A 25,991-nucleotide genomic window follows, 5' to 3' on the forward strand; every position below is an offset into this window, starting at 1 on the left:
GCCCTCTGATAATTGTCTTGCATATTATTGGCTCTGCCACTGATTTTTGTTAAGAGCAGTGAACATGTTAACATGGTCAGTCTTGTGCACAGACGGTTAACAGTAAGGCCAGTATTGAAAAACTTATGTTCCACCGGTCCAGAGCCTCAAGTAGTCCTTTCCTTTGCCAGCTTTCCGTGCCTTGGAAAACATGTAAACATTTCAGCAATGTATAAATGGTAAACGAATCCTTATTGTCAGTGACGTGGGGTAGAACATTTTCCGATGCTATATTTTTATATGGAAAAATTTCCACTGCACATATGTAAATATAATCTGTTTTTCTGTAGCTTTCAGGGCTGTTGTATTGCAGTTGTGTATGGGATATGAAGCATGGACAAACCCCACTGCTTGTACATGGTCCAGACTTGTACATGTTGTATATGCCTTATGTTGCTAACATTATTTAAATATTTAAATTATTTAAATTTGAATTGGAAATTTTTCCAGTTTGAATTTTCCCAGGAAATCTACATCATTGCTTATTGTGGAAACAGTGTTTTATATCCTTGTTGGGGTGAGATATAGGATGGTATCTTCTAAAGCAGTGATGCAGGAGAATTTTTGGAAACGTTTTCCAGTGCCTAGGTAGAGTGTGATCCAATTAATATATTTATTTTGACTTAGACTTAGTAAACAAAATTTAAAAGCATCCCCTGCAAATTTTATCACCCAATAGCTACCAAGTTTTAAACTAAAGTATTTGTTTAGGAACAATAAAGTGTGGCTTAAATGTCCAAACAAATTCAAAGCTTTATGTGGAAATTATTTTTATTGAGATACTACTTGTAAAAATGAAAATGTTTAATATAAGGGAGGGAAAATACAAACTGATACATTCACTTTAACACACCCAAACAATTGTGCATGGTACACCATGGATGTGGTTTTCCATTCATCTGTTTCAGCAGTATTTAACTCTTGCATAGTGGTCACTGGGGAACCTCAGTTTCACTGTTTGCAGCATCACTTAATTCCATCCAGATGGGCTTAACGGATCAAGCCCTTGATCATAAGTACAGTAGATCATTGGTTGTTCCATATTTAACGTGCTCAGCCTTCACCAACGAAAGCACTCAGTGCAGTGCATTTCATGAAGAATGTTGGACTCATTGGACTCCCTTGAGAAACAAATAGACAAAAGGATTGTTGCTTTGAGAGATCAAATGACAGAGCAAGTTCAAAAATTGGACCAATCTATGAGACAAGTCTCTGTAGAAGTGAATCAAATTAAGGAGAAAATGGAGACAATACAAAAAAAGTAGATTCTCATGATAGTCTGATTGAAAAACAATTAGACAGCCTGGCACTGTTAGAAATGCAAGAAAAAGAATTTGCCCTGAGGTTCAGATCCATCCCAGGAGAAGATGGTGAGGACATTCTAGACAAAATGACTGTGGGTTTGGCGCAGTTTTTGGACTGGGATCAGGATGCAATGCAAATGGAAATTGATCGCATATATAGAATTAACTCTAAATTTGCTAAAATGAGAAAACTCCCAAGGGATGTGGTGGTTTACTTTGTAAGAAGAAGAGTGAAGGAGCAAATTCTATAACAGCACTATACCACAAAATTAATAATTGGTGGTGCCCAGATTATAGTTTTGAAAGAAATCCCCATCCGATTTCTTTGTAAACGCAAGGATTATAGCTTTCTGGTGGGAAAGCTAAAACAGAAAAATACTGTTTTTCGATGAGATACCCCAGAAGATGTGGTTTTTATGTTTCAAGGGCAAAGATTTAGACTGAACTCAGTACATAAAGCCAGAGACTTTTTTGAAAAATATAGGCATCAATTGGAGCAGAGTAAAGAGGAGGAGGAAGTGGAGGTCCATATTTAACTCTGCTCTTTACTTTTCCATATATTGGGATCTTTACCCCCCCCCCCTCCATTTTATTAAATTTTAAAATTTCATGGCACTATGGATTACAAAAGTTTAACATGGAATATCAATGGAACAAATTCAGCCAAAAAAAGGAAGAAAATTTTTCATTACTTAAAGAAACTAAAATATGACATGGGTTTGCAAGAAACCCATATTAGGAGAAAAGATAATTTTTTTTTTATTTTTTAACAATTTTTTTTATTTTTTTAAAAAAAGCCAAAAGGATAAAAAATTTTGACGTATAAAATTTTGGGTGAAGAATTTATAGCAGCAGACCAAAAAGAAGAATGGAATTGCTTTATACATTAAGCCACATTTAAAGCCTAAATTGATAATGAGTGATGAGCATGGAAGATGGCGGTAGAATAAAATAAGAATAAAACTGAATTTTATAAAAAAATTGGGGATTGTTTAACAGATCTAGCATATGAAAACTATTGTTTGATGGGGGATTGGAATGGAGTGATTGATCCAAAGGTAGATAGATGCTCTGAGAAACATATTAAGATGAACCAGGGAAACTACCTAAAGCCTTTTTTGATCTAATGGATAATTTGGATCTGATTGATTTGACAGAAAAATGGTAACGCAAGAGAGTATACTTTTTTTTCAGAAAGACCGCTGCCGAACCCACCCTTTAGGTGGAGATTAAATGAAGCTCTATTACAAAATGAAGGGACTATCAAAGACTTTAAAAATAAACTAAAAGAATATTTTGAATTAAACTTAAAGGTACAGGAGTACAGGATGCAAGTAAAGCATATATTAGAGGTTACCTAATTCAATATAATGCCCAACTGAGAACAAAGAACCAAGAGAAAAAGCAACATTTTGGAGGATATAAAGAGCAAAGAAGAATTCAAGAGAGCTCCTGGAAATACTAATATATTGCAACATATCAAGATCTTACAACAACAACTATTGATGTTAATGTCAAGAGAAATGGAAATTAAATTGAATTATGCTAAACAAAAAACATTTGAATATTCAAATAAGCCAGGAAAATGGTTGGCTTATAAATTGAGAAAGGAGAGAGAAAAGAGAATGATATCGAAAATACAAGAGGCGGATAAGGCATTAACAGACACTGCAGATATACAAATCTGTATAAGAGTTGTGATGTGTCAGTGGAAAAAATAGATGATTATATTAATAAACAAGTTACTTAAGATCACGGAACAACAAAGACAAATTATGAATGGACCTATAACAGTAAGAGAAGTGGGAGAAGCCATAAAAAAGTAAGTTGGGAAAAGCTCCTGGACCAGATGGCCTCCTAAGTAGCTACTATAAGTGTTTTGAGGATGAACTGTTTCAGCCTTTACAAAAGACGATGAACTCTATTTTAGAGGGAGGGAAAATGACGGACTCATGGAAGGAGGCCAACATAACACTTATTCCAAAAGAGGGACATGATCATACATTGACACAGAGGAGTTAGCCGTGTTAGTCTGTAGTAGCAAAATCAAAAAGAGTCCAGTAGCACCTTTAAGAAACTATAGGCCAATATCGCTATTAAACAATGACTATTAGCTGTTTGCGTTGATCTTGGCAGGAAGACTTAAAAGTATCCTACGGGACATTATTCATGAAGACCAAAGTGGATTCCTACCTAAGAGGCATCTAAAGGACAATGTAAGAACAGTATTGGATATTCTGGAATATTTAGAAAAACATAATGAAAGACAAGTTGTTTTGATTTTCCTAGAGACCGAGAAGGCTTTTGACAACTTAAACTGGACATTTTTGTTTAAGATATTGGAAGATATGGACTTTAGGGACAGTTTTATTAAATGGACTAAGTCAATTTATACAACCCAGACTGCACGGATAGTTGTGAATGGAGAGTTAACTAAACCATGTGGAATACAAAGAGGCACAAGACAAGGCTGCCCATTGTCACCTTTGTTATTTATACTGATGCTTGAAGTTTTGAATAGGGACATAAGACGAGAGAATTCGAGGTGTTAAGGTGAAACACGAGAACTACAACTTGAGAGCCTTTGCAGATGATTTGGTGTTGATTTTGGAGGACCCTTTGAAAGGAATTGAAACTCTAATGACAAAATTGAAAGAATTTGGTGTAGTGGCTGGTTTTAAGGTTAATGAGCAGAAAACCAAAGTCTTAACTAAAAATATGAAAATACAAGATCAAATGAACCTTGAGAGCATAACAGGATTTAAAGTTGAGAAAAAGGTAGGAGGAGATATCAACACAAGCACTACTTGAGGATTTACAAATATAGGGGGCCCCTGGATTACCCCCTGGCAATGGGCAGAGCTCCCAGGACTACATAGGTAACAACGGTACCTACTGTCAGACTATGGCATCCCAGTTAGCCAGTCTGTCTTCCTCCCTTCTGCAAGAAGCCAAGGTCTCTTGATTTCAAAAGGTTTATTTGAAAGACAGCATACAGGCCCAGATGTCCACATTCCAGGACCAGGAAGATCCTGGCTGAGCACAAGCTTTGTTAGGAATGAGTTACAAAATGAAAGTTGTTACAGATCAAACCCTCCGTTCCCAGCCTCCCCCCATAGTTCACATTGCTGGGCAGTCTTCAGTGGGAAAGCTGGTCCGTCAAGGTCGATTCTGAAGAAAAACAGATAAGATGCAGTATCCTCTCCCATGGAAAGTGCGGTCACGGCTTAGCTGGACCTGGAGGGAGACTCTAAACAACTACCCAAATTAACATGGTGTGACTTAGGTTAAGTTCCCTTAGCATGACAGATCCTGACACACCCTGGACTGGAGTGCGGCCAAGCCATCAGACCCGTTCGGTTTCGTTTTCCCGGCCATGTCGGACGCTCCTCTCCGCAGGTCCGGGAGGAACCGTCTGAGCAGCCTGACCGGGCGGTTGACCCGCGAGGGTTAACCCCCAGGACTCCCAGTGAGGGAGCCAGGGTCCGGGGCGCCGCGGGAAGAACCCCCTGGAAGCAATGCAGGGGGTAAATTGCCCGTTTGTTGTTTGTATGTTGTTTTTCCCTTTTCCCAGTCCTCCCTCCCTTTCCCCCCCTCCCTCTTATATTTTTGTAGTCTTTTGTAGTTTTTTATGTTAGACATTAAAAATAATAAAAATTTTCAAAAAAAAAAAAAAGACCCGTTCGGGGGCTAGACGCTACAACCAAGAGAGGTGGAAGACCATCGAGACCCAAATGGCAGTGATGAGAGATAAGTTGGAGCAAACTGCCCAGCTAGTAAATGAAATAATGAGCCTGCTGGTGGGACTGGTTGTGAAACCACTGCCGAAGGAGCAAGGAAGAGCTCCACAGATTGGCCAAGGACTAATAAATGCGGTGGGATCAACGCCTTCAGAAAGGGGAAGGCTGCTTTTAGTAACTCCTGAACAGTTTATGAGAACTCAGGTAACTCCCCCAACTACACCGTTTCCAGTAGTTACCAGAACACAGAGAGAGAGATCTGTTCCGCCTCCCACCATAGTGACTGCCTCTCACATACCCTCCCAGGGAGTGGGAATAGGTCCATCTGGGGGAGCACAGCCTTTGATGATTCCTCCAGTTGCGAGCAGCGCAGGGGCGCCATTTGTCACAATGGGGATGAGAGTGTCAAGGAACCTACAAGTTAAAGCTCCCCCAACAGTAATGACAGTTCCCATTTTACCACCTCACAGGGGAGTGGGGCCCCAGCAAGGGGGGATACAGCCAATGAGGGTCCAGCCTGCTGTAACAAGCACTGGGACATCGGTTGCCGCCGTAGGGATGAGGGTGCCCAAAAACGGCCAAACACAGGGGACCCCTATCATTGTCCCAATAGGGACAGGAGTAAAAATGGGCCATCTGCAACTGGGAGGTACCACAGTATACCCCTCACGAAGAATATCAGGGGTCCAAGCCCAAATCTTTCAACCACAGTAGAGTGGTGCCTCAAGCTGCTCCTATGGTGTATGGAGCATATCAAATACCCTTCATGGCACAGGGACACATTCAGCCCCCCCCCCCCCCCAGAGCTGCCCCAATCCAGCAGCCGGCATGGCATCAGGGAGTAGGAGCTCCCAGAGCGGGACTGCCGCAAGGATGGTTCAAATTGGAAGCCAAGTTTAATGGAAAACCAGGAGACTTGGGATTTTTTATAGTACAAGTGATGGAATTTTTCCAAGACTGGGGACATTTGTTTCCTATGGAGCACAGTAGGATGAGCCATTTAGGATCTCGACTAGGGGGCCCAGCAGCCGAGTGGTATGTAACTTTGCATGACATGGGAGCACCTGAGCTGTATGATTTAAATGCTTTTGTGTATGTGCTAAGAGCCCAATTTCAAGACCCAATAGAAGGAGAAAGGGCTCAAACAAGACTCAGAACCTTAAGACAAGGGTCCAGAACTGTAAGAGAATATGCTGCCAAATTCAGGCAATTGGCCACCAAAGTTCAGGACTATTGTGAAGGAGTTAAAATTGAACTTTTCCGAAACGGATTAAATGCTGAGCATTAATGCAGGATAACCCACAGACTTTGTTAGGGTGGATCTAATTAGTAAGCGAAGTCAAAAACAGAACCCAAGCGGTGAAACTCATAAGAATGCAACAACATGCGGGGCTAAGGAGGCCAACCATCCCAGACAGGGGACGTACCCCGCTCGGGCCAAGAGCCCCCATCTCAGTAACTGGGAGAGAATTACGATGGAGACAAGGACTGTGTTTAAAATGTGTGGGTGTTGGACATTTTGCAACCCAATGCCCCATAAAGCTGGTGCAAGGAGGAAGAGGCCAAGGCACATCAAAACCCGCGGTACCCCCTAAACCGCTGGATCGAAGATTGCCTCTGAAGCATGGGAGACCAGAAACCCGCTTGGATGCCGATGAGAATACCGGAAACACCGAGGAACCCAAACAGGAAGTAGAGGAAAATTTCACCCCTCCATTGGGAAATGGGACAGACCTGCCGTGAAGAGGTCCTGACGGCAGTTCCCTAAAGAGCCTAAACCAAACCACCAGAGGTGAGAGAAAGAGGGGCCATTCTGTTTATGCCCATGATGTTACTAAATCCAAAAAAGGGAACCCATGTGCAGGTGCAAGCATTAATAGATTCCGTATGTTCCTGGGACTTAATATCACCAGCCCTGGTTACAGGACCAGGACTAGAACTAATAGAACTCAAAGACCCTATAGTATTTGAGCAAATGGACGGGTCTAGTATGACTCCTGCACCCTATAAAACTGAGCCTACCCCGATGGCCGTGGGGAACCATTGGAAGAATAGAACATAGTGATGTGGCCAAATACCCCTCGGTACTGGAAGTTGTTGGCTGTGGGACCATGACCCATACATCAAATGGTCCACTGGAATGATGATTTTTAAAGGAGATCGTTGTGCAAAGCATGCATGGACTAAAGTGTGGAGACAGGAGGCACCCTCCCTGCTAAAAACTGTTATTGACCGCTGAGGAGGAAAAAGCCATTCCCCCCGAATATCATGATTTAAAACAAGTGTTTGATGAAAAAGAGGCTGCTGAGCTTTCCCCCCCATAGAGGCACGGATTGTGCTATTGAACTAATTCCAGGAGGAAAATTACCTAAAGGAAAATTATACTGTATGAGCCCAGCAGAGAGAAAGGAACTGAGAGAATTCATTGATAAAAACCTGGAGCAGGGATTCACCCGCCCTGCCAGCTCCGCCCATGCCACGTCTGTATTATTCCGCAAAAAGAAAGATGGGGGGCTGAGACTGATTATTGTGGAATAAATGCTGTGTCCATGTCTAATGCTTACCCCCTCCCTTTGATCAGAGACTTGCTCAGTGTGGTGGCGCAAGGGAAAAAATTTTCAAAGCTGGATCTAAAAGATGCTTACTTACGGATCAGAATACAGGAGGGTGATGAATGAAAAACTGCCTTCAATACCCCCCTGGGGCGATTCGAATATCTTGTGATGCCTTTCGGCCTACAGGGGGCACCGGGTGTGTTTATGAATTTAATCAATGAAGTGCTGCATGAGTACCTGTACAAAGATGTGGTTGTTTACTAGATGACGTGTTGATTTATTCTCCTGATAAAGAATCCCATGTGGACTTTGTCAGAAAGGTGCTGACCGCTCTAAAAAAGCACAAGCTCCCAGTGAAATGTGAGTTCCATAAAGAGGAACTGGATTTTTTGGGGTACCGGGTCTCACATCAAGGACTGAAAATGGACCTGGCAAAAGTCCAAGCCGTAGTAGGGTGGGACCCCCCCCCAAAACGAGAAGGCAATTGCAATAGTTTCTAGGCTTCACTAACTTTTACCAACCCTTCATAAAGAACTTTGCTCAAATCGCTCTACCCCTAACAGACTTTGTAAAAACCAAGGGGAAGGGAACGAAAGGCAAAAAACCTAGTGCTAAATTGAGTTGGACTGGAGAATGCCAGGAAGCATTTGAAAAGCTGAAAAAGCTGTTTCAGAACTGGTTCTACAACACCCAGATGAGAGCCAAAAATTTGTGGTCCAGGTTGATGCTAGTGACACTGCCGTGCGGGGGGGGGGGGTCCCCCTACAACTTAATAAAGAGGGGAAATTGTATCCCTGCACATATATTTCCAAAAAATTCTCTGAAACTGAACACAATTGGAGCGTATGGGAGAAAGAAGCTTTTGCAGTAAAATTTGCACTTAGCACCTGGTGACATTGGTTAGAGGAGGCTAAAATTCCTTTTGAAGTATGGACTGATCATAAAAACTTGAAAACGTTATGCACTCCCCGTAAACTGAACGCCAAACAGTTAAGGTGGGTGGAATTCTTTTCCAAGTTCCAACTTCATGCTAAAGTACCTCCCTGGACAATCAAATTTCCTTGCAGATGCAGTTTCGTGCATACCCCAACACGACAGCCAGAAGGAGGAGATAATTGATGCGGTTTTCTCACCAGCTCAACTGGGAGGAGTGGTGATGACACGCAGCGAAGCTAAGAAAACACAGAGCAGCACGAAACCTGATCTCTCAGAATGGGGAGAAAAGATAAAAGCTGAAACAGAAAGGGAGTGGGAAAACGTGCCCAAAGCCGATATGAAAATGGAGGTAGATGGTCACTGGTACAGAATGGGCAAATTATACATCCCATCCAGTTTAAGAAAAGAAATTTTACAACAATGTCATGATGCCAAAACAGCTGGACATTTTGGGTATCTTAAAACCCTACACTTAGAAACCCCTCCTAGACCGTGGGCTGTGATTTCAATGGACTTTATCACAGATCTTCCCCCCCCCCCTCGAAAGGATATATAGTCATTTTAGTAGTAGTGGATTTGTTTTCAAAACAGGCTCATTTTACTACGATCCCTACAGCCAAGAAACTAGCCAGCCTATTAATCAAAAACGTGGTCAAACTACACTCCTTTCCTAATAAGGTGATCTCCAACAGGGGCCCACAGTTCGTTGCTAACTTCTGGCGGGAGCTCCTCAAACTTGCTGGGATTGAACAAGGAATTAGCTCCACCTATCATCCCGAGAGCGATGGGCAGTCGGAACGCACAAATCAAGTACTGGAACAGTTTTTAAGATGCTACATTAACTATCAGCAAGATGATTGATTTTCTTTTTCTTTTTTGAATTAAAGTTTTCTTTATTTAAACTATAAACTACACACCACAACACAATAAACAATAAACATAGAGAACAAGAAAAAATACACAATTGTAAACATAACACACTAACAATACATATATCTATAAAATTAAGAGGAAAAGAAAACAAATCAAAAAAACCCTAAATTACACTACGAGTTGAGTTCCGATTTTCTCCGCTACAAGTATATATCATTTCTAGAGTCCCACTTATTCTAAGTTAGTCACAAAACCCCTCTTTTTTCTATTCCTGTTTCTTAATCCATAAATTAATGGTTTCCATTCAGTCAAGAAGTTAACTAATGTCCTTTCTCTAATTAATGCAGTAAGTTTTGTCATTAACGCAAACTCCAAAACTTTTGCCAACCATTCCTCCACTGTAGGCAACGTTGTAATTTTCCACTTTTGTGCATAAAGTACTCCTGCTGCTGTAATCAAGTATAAGAAAAGTGTTCTAAAACTTTTTTCCCATTAGCTGTCCATTATTCCCAACAGAAAAGTCTGTTTTCAGCTGAAGTTTAATCTTTAAAATCTTCTGAATCGATGATTGTATCTGCAACCAAAACCTTACATGTCCACCACATATGAAAAAATGTCTCTTCTTGTTTAGCACATTTCCAACATACATTTGACGCTGCCTTATACATTCTAGCCAATTTTTCAGGAGTCATATACCAACGATACATCATTTTGTAAAAATTTTCTTTAATACTGGAACTTAATGTAAATTTCAGCCCTTTTGTCCACATATTTTCCCGTTGCTCCATTAATATATCATGTCCATAATTTTTCACCCATTTAATCATATATTCTTTTACTTGCTCTTCCTCCATCTCAAACCTCAACAAAAGTTTATACGTTTTAGAAATAACATGTTCATCATTTGTACAAAGGGCTATTTCAAATTCAGTTTTAGATTTCTCAAAGTCATAATGACTCTTGTCTAGTTTGAATCTCTCCAAAATTTGCATATATGGAGACCACTGACAGGTGTGCCCTTCTGCTGCTAAGTCCTGTCTTGATTTAATTTTAACTTGGTCCTGAGAGAATTCCAGTAAGGGCACAATCGGATTGATTTTCTTGATTTTGCTGAATATGCATATAACAACTCGATTCACAGCTCTACAGGAGCTACTCCTTTTAAAATAGTACATGGCTGTGAAGGAAATGCCCTGCCTTTTGCTACAACCCCTGGATCCCAACAGCCGCGAGATCTAGAAGAATGGTGGACTAATTTATCTTCCCAATGGGGAATCATACAAAACACTGGACAAAGCAAAAGAGGACTATAAGAAATTTGCTGACAGAAAACGCTCAGAACAATGGAAACTACAACCAGGAGACTTTGTATATATTTCCACCAAAAACATCAAAGGAGAGCAACCTAGCAAAAAAATTAGGGTGGAGATATTTAGGACCGTTTCCTACAAAGAAATTAATCAATGAAGTAACTGTAGAAATTGAGCTCCCCAAGAATTTAAGACAAATCCACCCAGTATTTCACCTCAGCCTTCTGAAAAAGGCTCCCCCCAGCTGACCAGTGGCATCCAGAAAGCCCCCCCCCACAGCCAATGCTACTGGATGGACAGATTAATTATGAAGTGGAGGAAATCCTAGATTCTAAAGTAAAACACAACAAACTTTTCTACCTATTCAGGTGGAAGGATTTTAATGCAACTTACAGGGAATGGATAGAACAAATATGAATGCTCCTAGACTTATTTCACAATTCCACAAATATTATCCTGATATACTTGGCCCTGGAAGGGAGGATCCATCTTGGGGGGGGGGGGGGAAATGTCGTGTCTGTGCCTCATCTATGCCATACTTAATGCAGACCTGTTGTTCTGAACCAATGTTTCACGCTATAACTTGATGTCATATTACCACTGCCATAACTGTTTCGCTCTCACAGGCTTATTGAAGCTCCAGGCGCCTTATCTAATGAACTGTAGAAACTCTCAGTGCTTCTGACCTTGTATGCTGCTCACTCCCATGCGCTGCTATGTCTCAACTTTGATCTCCTGCTTTCTCAGTGTCTCGACTTGATAGTACAAATATGTGAGACGTTCTCAGGACAAGTTGGTGCCAAAAGTCCTATTTTACTGTTGGGAGGGGGAAGGAGCAAACGTGGGTTAAGAGAAAGGATTTTCCCACAGGTCACTATTCCGGTCAATCTTGCTCTTACTGCTTAGATGCTTACTTTGCTCTGAGTAATTCTATGGACATATCTGTGGAAATGATTTGATTTCTGAATAAAGCCATTTAACCAAGAGCCTGGGTTTCTTGTTGCAGTGGTACAGGGATCTATCTGCCATAGCCTGTCATCCATAGCCTGCCAGTTCCTTCCTTAAGTCCCCTACTAACTGCCAGCTAGAAGTCTGCAGTTTGGTTCCAGCTTGTGGGCAGAATGCAGTCTCAATTGTTGAAGTGTTGGGGTGAATTCTTGGGTAGAAAGTGTTTCTCTACAGAATGTATCTGGCAGACCTTTCTGAATCTTTCTGTTAGACCTCTGGCCTCCTGCCCCAGAACTTTATTTTGGATTCTTGTTCAGCTCCAGGTATTCTTGGTGGAAATTGATTATTGTCCCATTAAACCAAATTGCAGCCACATTTAGGGATTGAAACAGCCTTGACCAATGGCCTTTTCAGAGAGAATATGAATGGAAGTGGGCGGCAACCAGAAGCAGGGCACTTGCAGTGGTGAGTCCATAACTGGAGTGCCCTCCCCCCAGAGACTTTCACCTGACCCCTAGTGTACTATCTTGTGTAAGTGTAAGGCGACAGTGATTTTATTCACCCCAGTTTTATTGTCAGTAGTTTATGCGTCAATATGCTGGACTAGCCACCACTGAAAAATGTAGAATTCGTTTACCGTTGCTGTTCATCATAAGGCATCTTGTGCCGCTCTTTCCCTTTTGTTTGATACCCTGCATGCATCTTTGGATTGTTTTATCTGCTGTTTTTGATACACTTCTTCAATTTTACTTTGTTTTATTGACTATGATTTGACTTTCAAGTGCTTCAGCAGTGATGCATGAGGACCATAAATGGATTGTAAATGCCATAATAAATGAGTTGCTAATAAATGTCAATCGCTTCGGGCATCAAAACTGATATTTGCAAATTATCTGAAGGGCTGGGCCACTCAGCCTTTTGCCCACTTTTGACTACTGGGACCATCACTGGCTTAAGGTCAGCATGCCTTTGAACTGCCGTTCAGGACTGTGAAAATGCCATTGCAGTCAAAACAATTACCGGCTGTTTGGAAAAAAGGGGATTGAAAAAAAGAGAACCCTGTCAGAAGCTCCCCAGAGCTGGCAGTTGAAAAGAAGAGCATGTTGTTGGAGACCTGCTGTAAATCTCTGTCTGAGGATTAGGCTCTTGGGAGGAACTGGAGACCCAGAACCTTACCTTTGACACAGACCACATCTTCTGTTCTCTTTCCAGGGCCAGTATTTAACAGTGGAGCAGCTAACTCTGGATTTTGAGTACGTCATCAACGAGGTTATCCGGAATGATGCCTCATGGTCCAAGCAGTTCTGTTCCTTCAGTGATTATGACATTGTCATCTTGGAGGTAGGAATATTTTGGACGCCTGTTCAAATTGCCAGTTTCTTTTTTGGGGTATTCTTGGCTGCCTCTGATGTAGTAAATTCTCAGTTGTTTGCTTGAGATTAGAGGAAGGACAGCCAAGATATTTCTGGCTTGTATTCCCTGCTGAAGCATCTTTAACCAGAGTCTCTTAGAGACTCAAGTCAGATGCCTACAAGTTTAATGGTTCCCCCACGTGGCACCTACCCGATCCCAGCCGTTTCGACCCCGATCCAGGCCAAAATGTGACAAAAAGGCCTAAAATGGCCATTTTGGGCCCGTTTCGGCCCGGATCGGGGCCAAAACAGCCGGGATTGGGTTGGTGCTGGGCAGGGGAGGGTTCCCCAGCCCAGCACCAACCCAATCCTGGCCGTTTCAGCCCCAATCCGCCCCAATCCAAGCCGAAATAGGCCCAAAAGGGCTGAAAATGGCCATTTTGGGCCCATTTCGGCCAGGATTGAGGCCGAAACGGCCAGGATCAGGCCGCTGCCAGGCAGGGGAGGGTTCCCCCACTCGGCACTGATCCAATCCAGGCCATTTTGGCCCCGATCCGGGCCGTTTGGCCCAAATTGAGGCTGAAATGGCCAAAAACGGCCTCAAGTCAGGTGGGCAGGGCCACCTGACTGTTGGGGGAACTGCCGGAACGGCGTTCCAGTGCATTCCCCCTCCAAATGAGCCCTGGTTGTGTCAATTAAATTAGTAGTGGAGGGAGAAAGGCCTTTTCTTGTCCTCCTCACTGCTAATTCTTTTTTGAAAAGCAAGGCTGGTATCTTTCTGCACGGGTGGTTGCCAGAGCACCAATCATGGCTCATATAACACCTGTTCTCCGTCAGCTGCACTGGTTACCGGTTGAGTACCAGGTCCGGTTCAAGGTTTTGGTGTTGACCTATAAAGCCCTATGCAGACTGGGCCCAGCATACCTCTCCCCATATGTTCCCCGGAGGTCGCTTCAGTCAGCCACTAAGAACTTGCTGATGGTCCCTGGCCCCAGGGAGGTCCGCCTGGCCTCTACCAGAGCCAGGGCCTTCTCAGTTCTGGCTCCGACCTGGTGGAACTCTCTGTCTGAAGAAACTAGGGCCCGGCAGGATTTGTTATCTTTCCGCCAGGCCTGCAAGACGGAGATGTTCCACCAGGCATTTGGTGGGGGCTAGGCTGTCCCCTTGCCGGCCATACCACTGAAGACCTACTACCCATGCAGGACATTGCTGTATTTTAATATTTTATACCCGCCAATTTTAATTGTTTGATATGATGTTTTAATGTTTTTATAATGTCTTTATTGTTTTAAGCTATTGTTAAACCACCCTGAGCCCGTCTGACGGGGAGGGCGGTCTAGAAATGCGATTAAATAAAATAAAATAAATAAATTTGAAATGCAAAGCCTGCTGCTGTTGCTGATTGTCTGGGAAGGGGCTAATTCAAGTATGGCTTAAGGGAGGTGCTCAGGAAGGATAGCCCTAAAGGCTTCTTTCAGTTCTCAAGTGGAGAGGTTCCATTCAAGCTATTGGGCCTGTGGGTCTTTCTTGAAGACCAAGGTGTTTGGTGGGAGGAGGGTACAAAAAGAGATGGCTAGACCATTCGCTTCCAAGATCAGATGAGACTGGGCTGTCCCATGTTGCCCTCTCGCCCCTCACCTCCCCACCCAGCTCCTTAAATCATCTTAAAGAGCAAGTCTTGCTGAGAGAAACAAATACTTAGGCCTAAGTGCAGGGCCATTTGTCCCTCTACATTCTGACCAGCTAATGCAGTCCTGAGTGCAACCAAGTGCTGTCAAGTCATTTGCTAGTTGCTGAATTCATCTTTCTAGGTATGTCCAGAAACCAACCAAGTGATCATCAATATTGGACTTTTACTCCTAGCCTTTCCTTCCCCTGATGAAGAGGGACAGCTCAGGTGAGTCCATCCTGCTGCCAGGTCCTCCTTGAATTTCTGTTAACACGCTCCCACCTGGATCACACTGCATTTTGAAATGCTGTTAATTTTGATTCACAAGAGCAGCCTTTGGGGAAGACCTCTTGGAACTCTCCCATGGAGCACAACAAAATGAAATAAGCATTAAGATAACGTTCTCCGTAGCCAGGCACTTTTCAGTTTGAAGTGAAGCTTTAGGATTGAACATGAAGAATAATTTGTCACTAGACTAAATAAATGGTTGTTGCCTAAGCCTTCCAGAAAAGAGGCTAGGAGACCTAAGGATCTGGACCACTGTTAGAGGAGCTGCACCTGGCTTGCCAAGACATCTTTGTCACAGAAAATAAATGTTCCATGCTTATGTACTATTACTTGATAGAGGTGCCTCCTGTGTTTGTGTGCCTCCAGTATTTTACTGAGCTGCTTTACTAAATTGTTTTTCTCCCCCTGCCCCCAAACCCTTGCAGGCCAAAGACCTATCACACCAGCCTCAAAGTAGCATGGGATCTGAATACTGGCGTCTTTGTCACAGTCAGTGTGGGGGATCTCACAGAAGTAAAAGGGCAGACCAGGTATGGCAGAACTGTATGATGTGGGCTATCCTTTGCTTGGCAGAATGGCGAGTTCCAGTGCATGCCAGGGCTGCTATGTGAGCATCTTGCGGGGGGGGGTGTATTTTCCTTTGCACTTTGGACCAACATACACCGGACCAACCCAAACACCAGACCGACATATGCCGGACCAACCCAAAGTGGTTATACTACTTTCTTTGAAGAGGGCTTTTGGCGGGCTGAATTTCACTTTTTTTTTAAATCATGGGCTGATTGGAGAGGGTGGACTGGGATCATGGATTTGACCCTTCTTGATTGCCTGGTGAGTGATTGAGGGAGCTTATTGAAGCCAGCCAAGAGCTGCTGCCGAGTCATTCCTTCTTTGATACTGTTCTCCAAGCCTACGGATCGAAGCACATCAAATGTCGCCAAGGTTAATGAATTAGTTAGCAGAAAGTGGAGGAAGGCACAACTTCTCCACTCTGCTGGCTTTAGGTTCTGTGTTCTGCAGAAATGGTGCAAAGGATCCACAATGACTTTGGCTAGTGGATATTGCTTGCTGATAGCTCTTTTCTCTCTCTCTCTCAGTGGCAGTGTATGGAGCTCTTACAGGAAAAGCTGTGTGGACATGGTGATGAAGTGGCTGGTGCCAGAGAGCAGCGGTCGCTACGTCAACAGGATGACCAATGAGGCCCTTCATAAAGGTAATCTGCTAGCTCTCCTATGCTCAGCTCAGTTGGAGGTCCCTCAAGGCAGTCTCAGATGGCCAGCAGTGCCATCAAGCAGCCTGCTCCAGACCAAATAAAGTAATTACAGCATGCAACCCCTGACCGTCAGAGTGAGGAGATTGTCTGCTTGTGCATGGCACCTATACTTCTCTCCTCTTTGCTCTCTCCCTGTGTTGTCAAGAGAAGAATCTTCTGAGAAGATTGTTCTTCACCGGTTTTGTACTCTGTATAGTTACCAGCACAGTACTGGTGGTGCTAGGATGGCATACCTTGCTTCTGGGGCAGAGGAGGCTTCATTCCTTGTTTGTAGAGCTCTGTCCTACTTGTCTCCCATGTCCTTATTTTACCCTTGGGGTGTAGGGGCTAAAGAGATGCTTCCAGGAGCTGTGACTTGCACAGCAGTGTGACATTCCAAGCATTCTGTTTCAACCTTAAAATTCTGGCTAGTGGGTTCTGGGAAGACCTTTGGAAAATTACAAGGGGAACATGACGAATTCCAGTGTAGCACAGTGGTTTGGCTGCAAATCAGCACTCTACTGGTTTGAATCCCACTACTGCCATGAGCTCAGTAGGTGGCCTTGGGCTAGCTACTCCTCTCAGCCCCAGCTCCCTAGCTCGATTGTGGAGATAACATCAATACTAACTTGTCCACAGCTCTGGGTGGGGCACTATCTGTCTGGAAGAGCAGTATGTAAGCATGGTTATTATTATCATCATCATCATCATCATCAGGCTCCATTATGTCACTCACTTGTCCTCCTTTCCCCTGCAGGCTGTTCCTTGAAATTCCTTGCCGACAACGAGCGCTACACATGGATTGTCTTGTGAAGATGCTTCAGTAGTTCATTCCCTGCCATAACTGTGCATCGGGTTCAACTACCTCCATGTCGAAAGTTGTTTTTAATTTCCCCATCCCGTGCCCAAGCGGCCTCAGAGGCCTCTGTTTTGAGTTGGGCGGAACCACACCCTTGATTTCATTGTCTCTGTATGTGGGATAGGAGTTGTAAGGCTGACCCCAGATGTTCTGAAAAGCCTTCTGCTCCTTGGAGGCTGGTCTGACTAGCGGAAGGGCACAGGCTCTAGCACTGCTGGCATGCCGCTCGGGGAGGCGTTCTGGAAAGTGGCGTTTCTGCTCAGAGGGTCCCTCCACAGCGACCAAGTTCATGTGTGCTTAGCAAAACTGGAAGGAGCCTCTTCCTAGGATGGGAGGGTCCCCAGTGCTGTGTGGAGTGCTTAAAGCGTTAATGATTCTAGGGCAGAGAGAGTCTGTGCAGGAGACCAAACACAGCGCCTCTGTTAGAGCTCCATCGGTGCTCTCGCTGGAGAAGTGCCCCCCCCACTATAGATGCTGTCTTTCCCCCTCCCCTGGATGGGCCATGAATGTGCTTTTTTTTTAAGTTTCTCTCAAGCAGGCTTTCCGTTTCCTGCAATAAACATTTAAAATTCAAGGCCGTCTCTTGCTGGTTCTTTTGTTCTTTCAGAGGAGAATTTGGCGGGATGGGAGGCTTTAGCAAGAAAATAATTGACTGGCGTAAAAGGGAGTGCTCGCTGCGGGGTCTTGGGGTTCCTAGATCCCTGCCCCCAGCTTTGGCTTTCTGTGGTTCATCTTACGAGCTGTGGGAACAGCTGTGATTAAAAACTGCATGGAGACGTCCTTTTAGACGTCGTTTACGTAAGTCAGTGTCTCTGGATCAGAGCCTTTTAGACTTCATTTTACACAGACCGTTGTTTGGATCACCAAAAAGCGGGCATATTGGTTTCCAGTGAACCTCTCTCCATATCGTGGCACCAAGAATATATGAGTATGGTGTCACCAGCAGTAAGTGGGGCGCAAGATCTGCAATAGATGTGTTGGGGGGGGGAATTATACCCCCACCCTGTGTTGTACGCGTAAGATGAAGTCTCCCCATGAATTACGCAGCACATTCTGAAGAGGAGAGTTAACTGTTCTTACTGGTAATTGTTTCAGTGTTATTGGCCTGAGTTAGAACAGGATAGTCTGGGTACAATTCTGATGGCTCACACCCCTTAGAGTAAGGGCGCTTCCTCCTAGCTATCCACCAGCAGCACACTGACATGCATGTCTCTGTGTATAATGGTCACTATTCAAGGAGAGCTTGCTTTGAATCCTTCCCTCTGCCTGGCAGCTCTCTTTTATAGCTTTTATGTGGCTGGTATAAGGCAGTTGTACCAGCTGCCTCACAACAGGGAATATCTGAGAAACAGCAGTGTGCCATGCTGCAAGCACCTGGTGTCACGAAGTCCCCAAAATGTCTGTGCCTGTCTTCCTTTCTCTTCAAGTGGCTGGTTCAGACTGGCCACCCAAGCCAGTTTGTCCTGAGCTTAAGTTCAGAACACGCAGGGCTGGCCCAGTTGGGAGAGTTGTTGGGGGACAAGTGAGCAAACGGCATCCTAGGCAAAGAACACGGCTGAATTTATTTCTTAAGAAAGAACTACAAAAGGTAGAAAACAGCTTTTGCACTCTAGACTACACACACGCACGTCAGCTGACCACAGGCACTGCCCATCTCATGGACCCAGGACACCTACAAAGCTCTTCAAACTCCACTGGAAGTCTATAGTGCAGCCAAAGCTGCTGCTGCTGCTGCCGCCGCACAAAAATTGACACAAAATATATATTTTATACAATATGTAGATTTTGCAATAAACATCTATATCACAGGTTTAAAACACTGGAAAAATTGAACAAATAAGGCCATGATGGTTGAAAAACCCAAAAATATCAAGTAATTTATCTTCACCAATCTCACAATATTTAGGTGGTTTATAGAACAAGAATTGGTAATTACATATAAAAGCACAGATTTTTTTTTGTTTAAAACTAGAATATCTAATATTCAGTTACAAACCAGGAGGTTGGTTACTTTCTGTGGGCAGGAAGTAACCAGATCTGTTTGCTTAGCTGCAAGCACAGAGGGGGCCAAGCAGACTTGGCTTCTTTTTAGAATGAGGGCAACGTTATCAGCAAGTTCTTCTGCAGCTACCCCCGAGTGCTCTGCGGCCAACCTGCTTGGTGGACTATGAGAATCTTGGTTTGGAGGGGAATAAGTTTTGTCACTCTGTAAGGCAGCCACTGAATTAAAAAAAAAAAAAGATAACCTCATTCACGTGGAATCCTGCAGGATTGGTGGATCCACCCTTCAGCGATCTTCATAGAAGGAATAGCTAGCTCACAGAAGTAAGGGTTTTTGCAATCAACAAGATCCATTTACGCTGCAAGTGTTGGGACTTTTCTAAAGCTAAAAGACAGGTGCAGGAGAGCAGGGACAGGTGGAACCCTGAGAGATGGGGCTCCATTTCTTTAACCTTGATTACTGCCCATCCCTTAATAAATCATTGGTTTATCCCTATCAGAGCAGAAAATGCACCTTTTACCCAATGGTGGGCACATGGCTGCTATTTTGGTGATGACAAAATTGATTTGCGTGTTATGTACAACCAGAAATAGCATATTGTGAAAACAGGTTATAATGTTGGTGCGTGGATTGCTAGTGAAAACTGCAGAAGGGTATGTATGGTAACACAGGTGCTTGCCTGAACGGCTGCACTGCTCTGTGTAGGCTGTGGGAATTAACTGTGAGCCCAACAAGGGGAAAAATAGGCCCTGGGATAATTAAAAACTGACAGGTGCTTTATGTGTCACACACCCCGCCCACATACACACACCCTCTTCAAGGCAGCATTTTGTTATAGAAGCAAAATGAACAGTTTGGCACCTCCTTTCTTCCACAGTCAAAAACTTCAATGAGAAATGTGCAGGCTTCCAGGCTACCTAAACAATCTTGAAGGAGGATCCTTCTCTAGAGCAGGCTGGCTCGGATTGCGCTAAAGTGCCATGGACAGCTTACTGTCTGTGGAGAGAAACCTCAGCCCGCTTACTTGGGCAAATAAAGCTCAAAGCACTTTTGTATGCCAGCCTGCCGCAAGGAAATTGGCTGTCCTGTCAATGGCTGGGTGCATATTTGGGAGAGGGGGGGTTGGATGTATTAGTATCACTTTGAACATCTGGGGGTGGTGGAAGAGTATCAGGATGCAATTGCCTGAAGAAGCTGGGCAGGAATCCAGTGATGAGCTAAGAAGGACTGTTGTGCGGGCAGATACTTCTGAGACCGGCCTTTCACCTCGGTTAGATGAATGTGCTGGCAGCGTAAGACATGGCGTCTGATGCTCCAGCCTGGCTGTGGCTACTGCACCTCTATGCTGGTGATCCAGATAGCCCACTGGGGCAGGAGTAGCCCCTATGCTTGGGGCTATGGACTCTGCGCATGCTGACTACAGACCAATGGGAAGTTAGCAGCTGCAATCCTGCTCTTGCCCTCAATCTGCCCCCCACCCCTGCTTCGCCTGGTGCTTTCATGGCTGCCTTGCTTCCTTTTTCAACATATGCCCAGGGAAAGCGGCTGCCCAGGGAAGGGGCACGTGGCATGGCAGAGGCAGCTCCTGTAGCTCACGGCAGCCTTCAGTCCCCGGGAAGTCTCCCTCCCCCTGCAAGCACAGTGAGGAGTAAGAGGAATGGCTCCAAGCCCTGCTCCCAAGCACAAAGACTGGACTCAACTCGCCTGACCATGATTATGGTACGGAAACAGAAGGCTTCCATGAAGCACAGTCACAACATGGAGGAAAGGGTAATAAAAGCAGTATAAATACGGTGTCTCTTCAAAGAGACGCCTCGTGCTACAGGCTTTTTCTAAAACCTGCGTGTGGAACTGGGGGGGGGGGTTGCTTGCTGGTGGAAGCTGCCCTCTGGCAGCCTCTTTCAGCTAGGTGGAAGGCGCTCATTAAATCCTAGCTTCCTCCCAGGGTCTGATCTCTTCGTGGTAGTGATCGATGGGTTGGGCTGGCTTTTTTGCTCATCAGAGGTGTGGCTGCCTGATGAAGGAAAACTAGCTCAGTACCCACACGTGTGCACTTATCATCAGCCAGAGGAGCAGAAACAGGCCCCAAACGGCAAGACTTGGCTGCAAAGCGAGGGCTGTCAAGTGTCTGAGAATGGAGCTGCTTCCCCCGGAAGGAAAGAGGGAGCCGCTATAGGCTTTGTCACCTGCATCTGGTGAAGAAGCATTTTGTGAATGCTGGTGTGCTTGCTGTGAGGCTGGTTCTGGGGTTTGTGGAGCTTTAAAACCTAACAATATAGCTTAGGGTCAAAGCAAGATATCCGTGAGAGAAAAGGGAGAGGCTCAGATTAAGCCATAGACAATTTAGCTCAAATAATATGAATAAACTGCCAGGCACTTATTTCAGGTGCTCTGCTGGCAGGACATGATGCTGCAGACTTAAGAGTGCCTTTCTTGAATGCCTGCAAACTCCTTATTCTTCAGGTTATGGTCTGGCTTAGTTCTAAAGGCAGGTGGTGCATTCACATGCCTTTGGGTACAGGTCAGTGGCAAAGAAGAGCCTGTCCACTGCTTCAGTGGCACAGAATGGAGGCTGCCCTGTTTCAAATTATAATCATTCCCATCTTTGCCCAAGGCAGTCTGAAGTCTACAGCACACACCACTGAGAGCTCTCTCGGCTGGCCTCAATTGGCAGAGAAAACAATATGGAGCAGCCTAGAGTTCATGCGCTCCACTGCCAACCTGGTATGTCTTGTGAAAAGAAATAATCCTACACAGAGCTGGCTCCAAGCTTCTTGAAGCCCAGGAGCCTCCAGAACTACAAAACTAAGGCAGGTACCAGGAACAGCAGTAACTTCCAGATGGCCAATTCCCAAGTGGACATATGTGGGTGGACCTTCTGTCAGATTCAAGGAGGCTCCTCCTGCAGACTGGATGGCCACTCGCTAAGCAGCAGTCTCAACAGGTCCTCTGGCTGTCCATCAAGGGAGGTCCAAGTTACCAGATGCTGGCATATCTTGGTCCTTACAGTGAAGGCCAGAGGCCTGGTGTGCCTTGTCCAGTCTTGGAATTTAAAGTTATGGGTTTCCTCCATGCATGACAGGGTCAGTAGAACGGGGGGGGGGGGGCAGATGCTAGGCAAGAACAAGGATCCCTTCCCTCTGTTGGGCAATGATAAGCAGCCATGGATGAGAGGGGTGGGGCACAAGTTGGACCCCCGTTTCTACCTCCCATGGAAATCAGGCATCTGGGAAGAGGCAGAACCCCACTCATGTGGCCAGAGACTAGCCCTCCCTGCTCCCCCAGTACTACCAGGAGCTGTGCAGGCCTTTGAGGCAAGTGCTCTGAGTTGGGGCCTTGCCCGGGCTGCCCTGGCCTACCAGTGGGGCAGGGAAAGGCATGAAATGAAAGCGCGTTGCATACCACTCGGAGATAGGGAACAGCTCATCTTTATCACAGGGCAGCACAGCGCAAGGTGCATCCCGGCCTCCTGCCGGCCACGGGTTCAGTCTGTCCCTCCCTGGCCACTCTAACTGGAGGGCAGCGCTTGCACAAAGATGCCCCGTGAGTCTGTCCGCGCCAGCTTTGAAGGAGGCTCCATGGGCTCTGCTGTTAAGCTGCTGGACTCAGTGGAACTGAGAGAGAGTTCCTGCGGCATCTCCTCATCGCTCTCTTCCTCCTCTTCCTCCTCCTCATCTGAAATTAAAAGAGAGAGGCCGTCACCGCCAGCCACGCCATGCAGCTCCCTCAAGGACCCCTCGTGGCTGGGTGACCTGAGTGGGGCAGGGAGAGAAGCGGGCGGGCCTTAACCAGCCAGCTACCGGCCAACTTAAGACAGGGATTGGAGGTATTAGTGGAGGACAGGTTCAGCAGCTGCCACTGGCCACGGGAGGAAAATGCCACCTCCATGCAAGGATCTCTTGATATCGGAGCGCGAGTCAAACGAGAGGGAACAGGGGCCACTGTCAACCTGCAGACACCCAGAGGTATCTGACTGGCTCCTGGTGGAAACAAGACTGGCTCCTGGTCTCGTTCAGCAAAGCTATGCTTATGTCTATAGACTCTGGCTTGGCTGATCCACAGCTCTAATTTGTGGTCCCCTCTCCCCAGATCCTCTCTTCACTGGGGAATGGGCTTCAGAGCAGGCAGAAGCAACAAGCCCGTCGTGTGCCTTGCCCGTGCCAAGCTCATGCAGAACTCTTCTATCCCCTGCTTCATGAGACGGAAGCGAGTAGGAGCCCCTGCCCCTGGGGGAAAGCCCCAGAGAGCCTCTTAGGACTCTTGAAGTTTGCATTAGGCCCAGGGCAGCTCCTGTCCGGTTAACTCCTCCCCCACCGCCTCTTCTGCGTCTGTGGCTTCAAGTTGCCAGTTTGCAGCCCTCGTGTACGGCAGCATCAAGGGGGCTCTCTGCCACAGAGCTGCTGGTCCCTGCTGAAGGGAGCCACTTTTGTTCTCCATTACAAACTGAATAGGAGGTCTTCAGGTTTTGTGGCCTTCTAAGCCCCCAGAGGGAATCCACAGCCATTCATTCTTGTTCACGTTTGACCATCCACAGAGCAGATCATTTTGGCAACGATCTTTGAACCCAGGTTGCCATTATTCCCATTTTACAGATAAAGAAGTGATCGAGGTCCCCTCAGTGGATTCTGCCCTCCGGACCTGCCTTTCACTGTCTGAAGGGGTTCGTAAAACAAGGAGTGGAAGGGCTCGTCCAGCACTGGAAGGCAGCCACAGGGAATGAGGGGAAGGGCAGGCAAACCAAACACGACGCAAGCAGCATCTGAACTCAGCACCTGAACCCTGCTCTAGTCACAAAGTCTTCTTCACTCAGATTGGGCAGCTGAGCCACAGCTCCAGGGGCCTTCAGATGCTCCCCGTGTTATGAACACCCTGGCTCCTTGGCCCTGAACTTGGGGGGGGGGGGGCGGGCTCGCAGCCATCTCTCCTTTGCACTAGTAAAATGGGAATAGCAATATACATGCAGGACAGCAGTGATCACAAAGGCCTCCAGTATTTAGTGCAGACCAAATCCTAAACAAGAGCGGCCACCAGCGCAACTGGGCAATACCTTTATCGGGGTCCAAGGGATTCAAGGAGCTCGTCAGGTTCGCAAACTGAAATGAGAAGCAATGTCAAGCCAGGATAACCCCTGGTTTACAGACCTCCCTGCCTGCCGGGGGAGGGACTCTCCCCAAAACAGAGTCGAACAGAGCTTTTTTTTAATGAAAAAGTCAGGTGTTAGGCAGGGAGAGGAACAGAATGTCTTTGTAAACGTGTATTGATTTACCCTATGGCACTGTTTATGGAAATGTCCTGGACACTGTACGGAAATGTCCTTGATACTGATTGTACTAATCTCACACTATGTAATCCGCCTTGAGTCTCAGTGAGAAAGGCAGACTATAAATGGCATAAACAAATAAACAATGTTCATGCCCTGAGCACAGCAACCCCACACTGAATCTTGTTTTCTTGGCCTCCCACACACCACTGCAGGGAATTCCTCCACCAGCTGTCCCGTTGCTTCATGTTATACTTTGGGTTTCTGAAAGTGTATCCAGATAATGTTTACAGCCAAAATAGGCTCCAATATATATACGCAAACAGGCAGGAACAGCTCCTGATGGCTGGTGCGCAGTGACAGAGCCCATGCTGAGCACAGGTTCAGTCTCTGGCACTCCCAGCACAAAGAACCTCACCACAGACTGTGACCTCCCACTGCCAGGCCTGGGCAATGACCGGGACTAACAGAAGGCGGCTTCAGCTATTCAAAAGCCCACTGCTCCAACTTGGGGATAGGCCAAAGCATAGAAGTGCCTTTTTGCTTCCCTGACCCTCAGCCCAAAGAGGCTGACTGTATCTCGCTGTTCAAGCAGGGTGTCTCACTGGCCCTTTCCCTGAAGGATCCAAAGGCCCCAAAACATACCTCTCCCATGACTGCAATAGGGGTCTCGCCCTTGGCTTGAGCCACACGGTGCTCTATCAGGTAGTACATGTACTCGTCATAGAGAAGACGGATGAGATGGAAAGAGCCAAAGCTGGCTGCACTCCGCAGGGTCAGATCCCGAATGACCATGGAGCTGGGAGGAGAGAAAGCCAATGCAGCTCATGCCGTCTCAGCAGTGAAACAAGGGTCCACTAATTGTCCCCGTTTACAGATGAACACTGAAACTAAGCCTTGGGCAGGTCGCTGGTGCTCAGCTTCATGACGCTGTAAAACCAGCCATCAAAGACACAACAGTCCAGCCGGATTTGAACTCTGATGAAAGCCCCATCCTCTGCCGGTCCCAAGCTACTTACCTGTAAAAGGACCACTTGAGGAGGAAGAGTTTGGCGGCTTTGGGAAAGCTGGGGCTGCCGTGGTAGGGCTTCAGGACCTGGCTGACCACGCCGTCCAGCCACACTGCCCACTGCTCCAGGGAATTCTGCTGCTGCAGAGTCATCTTGAAATCCTGCTCGAGGCGCTGAACCACACGATCCTCACACCGGCACACCCACGAGGCCTGCTCCTACAAGACGGGGAGGAGACGAATAAAGGGGCACCCGCTGCCGAGAGCCACGGGAAAGAGCTTATGGGTTGCTCTAGAAAAAGCAGCTTGAGTAAGTTGGCGCTGCCTGGTCTAAAAGGCCCCTAAACTAGCCTAGGAGTAAAACCATTTATCAAAATTACATATGACTGTGTTTATTGTTGTTTAATATCCATCACTGATAATATATTTAATATTTTATATTATTATCCTTTGTACAACAATCTAAGTTGTACAAAGGATAGCCTGGAATAATTTTAAACACAACACAAACCAACCACTTACCTAATCTACAATCATTCAATAAAGTGCAAATGTCTGTAAGTTTTGCACAAAATATACAGCACATAATTGTATA

The 25,991-nt window shown here is 45.6% G+C and overlaps 2 protein-coding genes across 2 annotated transcripts in view; one reads left to right on the top strand and one right to left on the bottom strand.

The window, feature by feature from the left end:
- The window catches only part of DCAF15 (DDB1 and CUL4 associated factor 15), a 37,936-nt gene extending 20,237 nt beyond the window's left edge, over window positions 1-17,699 (top strand). The window contains exons 9-13 of the mRNA XM_055003752.1: window positions 12,918-13,046; window positions 14,869-14,954; window positions 15,440-15,544; window positions 16,112-16,227; window positions 17,024-17,699. Of these exons, the coding sequence (XP_054859727.1) occupies window positions 12,918-13,046; window positions 14,869-14,954; window positions 15,440-15,544; window positions 16,112-16,227; window positions 17,024-17,079 (492 nt within the window). The 3' untranslated portion in view covers window positions 17,080-17,699. The remainder of the gene's footprint in view (window positions 1-12,917; window positions 13,047-14,868; window positions 14,955-15,439; window positions 15,545-16,111; window positions 16,228-17,023) is intronic.
- Window positions 17,700-18,681: 982 nt separating this feature from the next.
- Window positions 18,682-25,991, bottom strand: part of RFX1 (regulatory factor X1) — a 70,829-nt gene continuing 63,519 nt past the window's right edge. Inside the window, exons 18-21 of the mRNA XM_055003463.1 lie at window positions 25,407-25,615; window positions 25,033-25,186; window positions 24,175-24,220; window positions 18,682-22,802 (exon numbers count right to left, since the gene is read on the bottom strand). Of these exons, the coding sequence (XP_054859438.1) occupies window positions 22,636-22,802; window positions 24,175-24,220; window positions 25,033-25,186; window positions 25,407-25,615 (576 nt within the window). The 3' untranslated portion in view covers window positions 18,682-22,635. The remainder of the gene's footprint in view (window positions 22,803-24,174; window positions 24,221-25,032; window positions 25,187-25,406; window positions 25,616-25,991) is intronic.

Source organism: Eublepharis macularius, chromosome 19, assembly GCF_028583425.1.
Source record: "Eublepharis macularius isolate TG4126 chromosome 19, MPM_Emac_v1.0, whole genome shotgun sequence".
NCBI classification, from domain to species: Eukaryota; Metazoa; Chordata; class Lepidosauria; order Squamata; family Eublepharidae; genus Eublepharis; species Eublepharis macularius.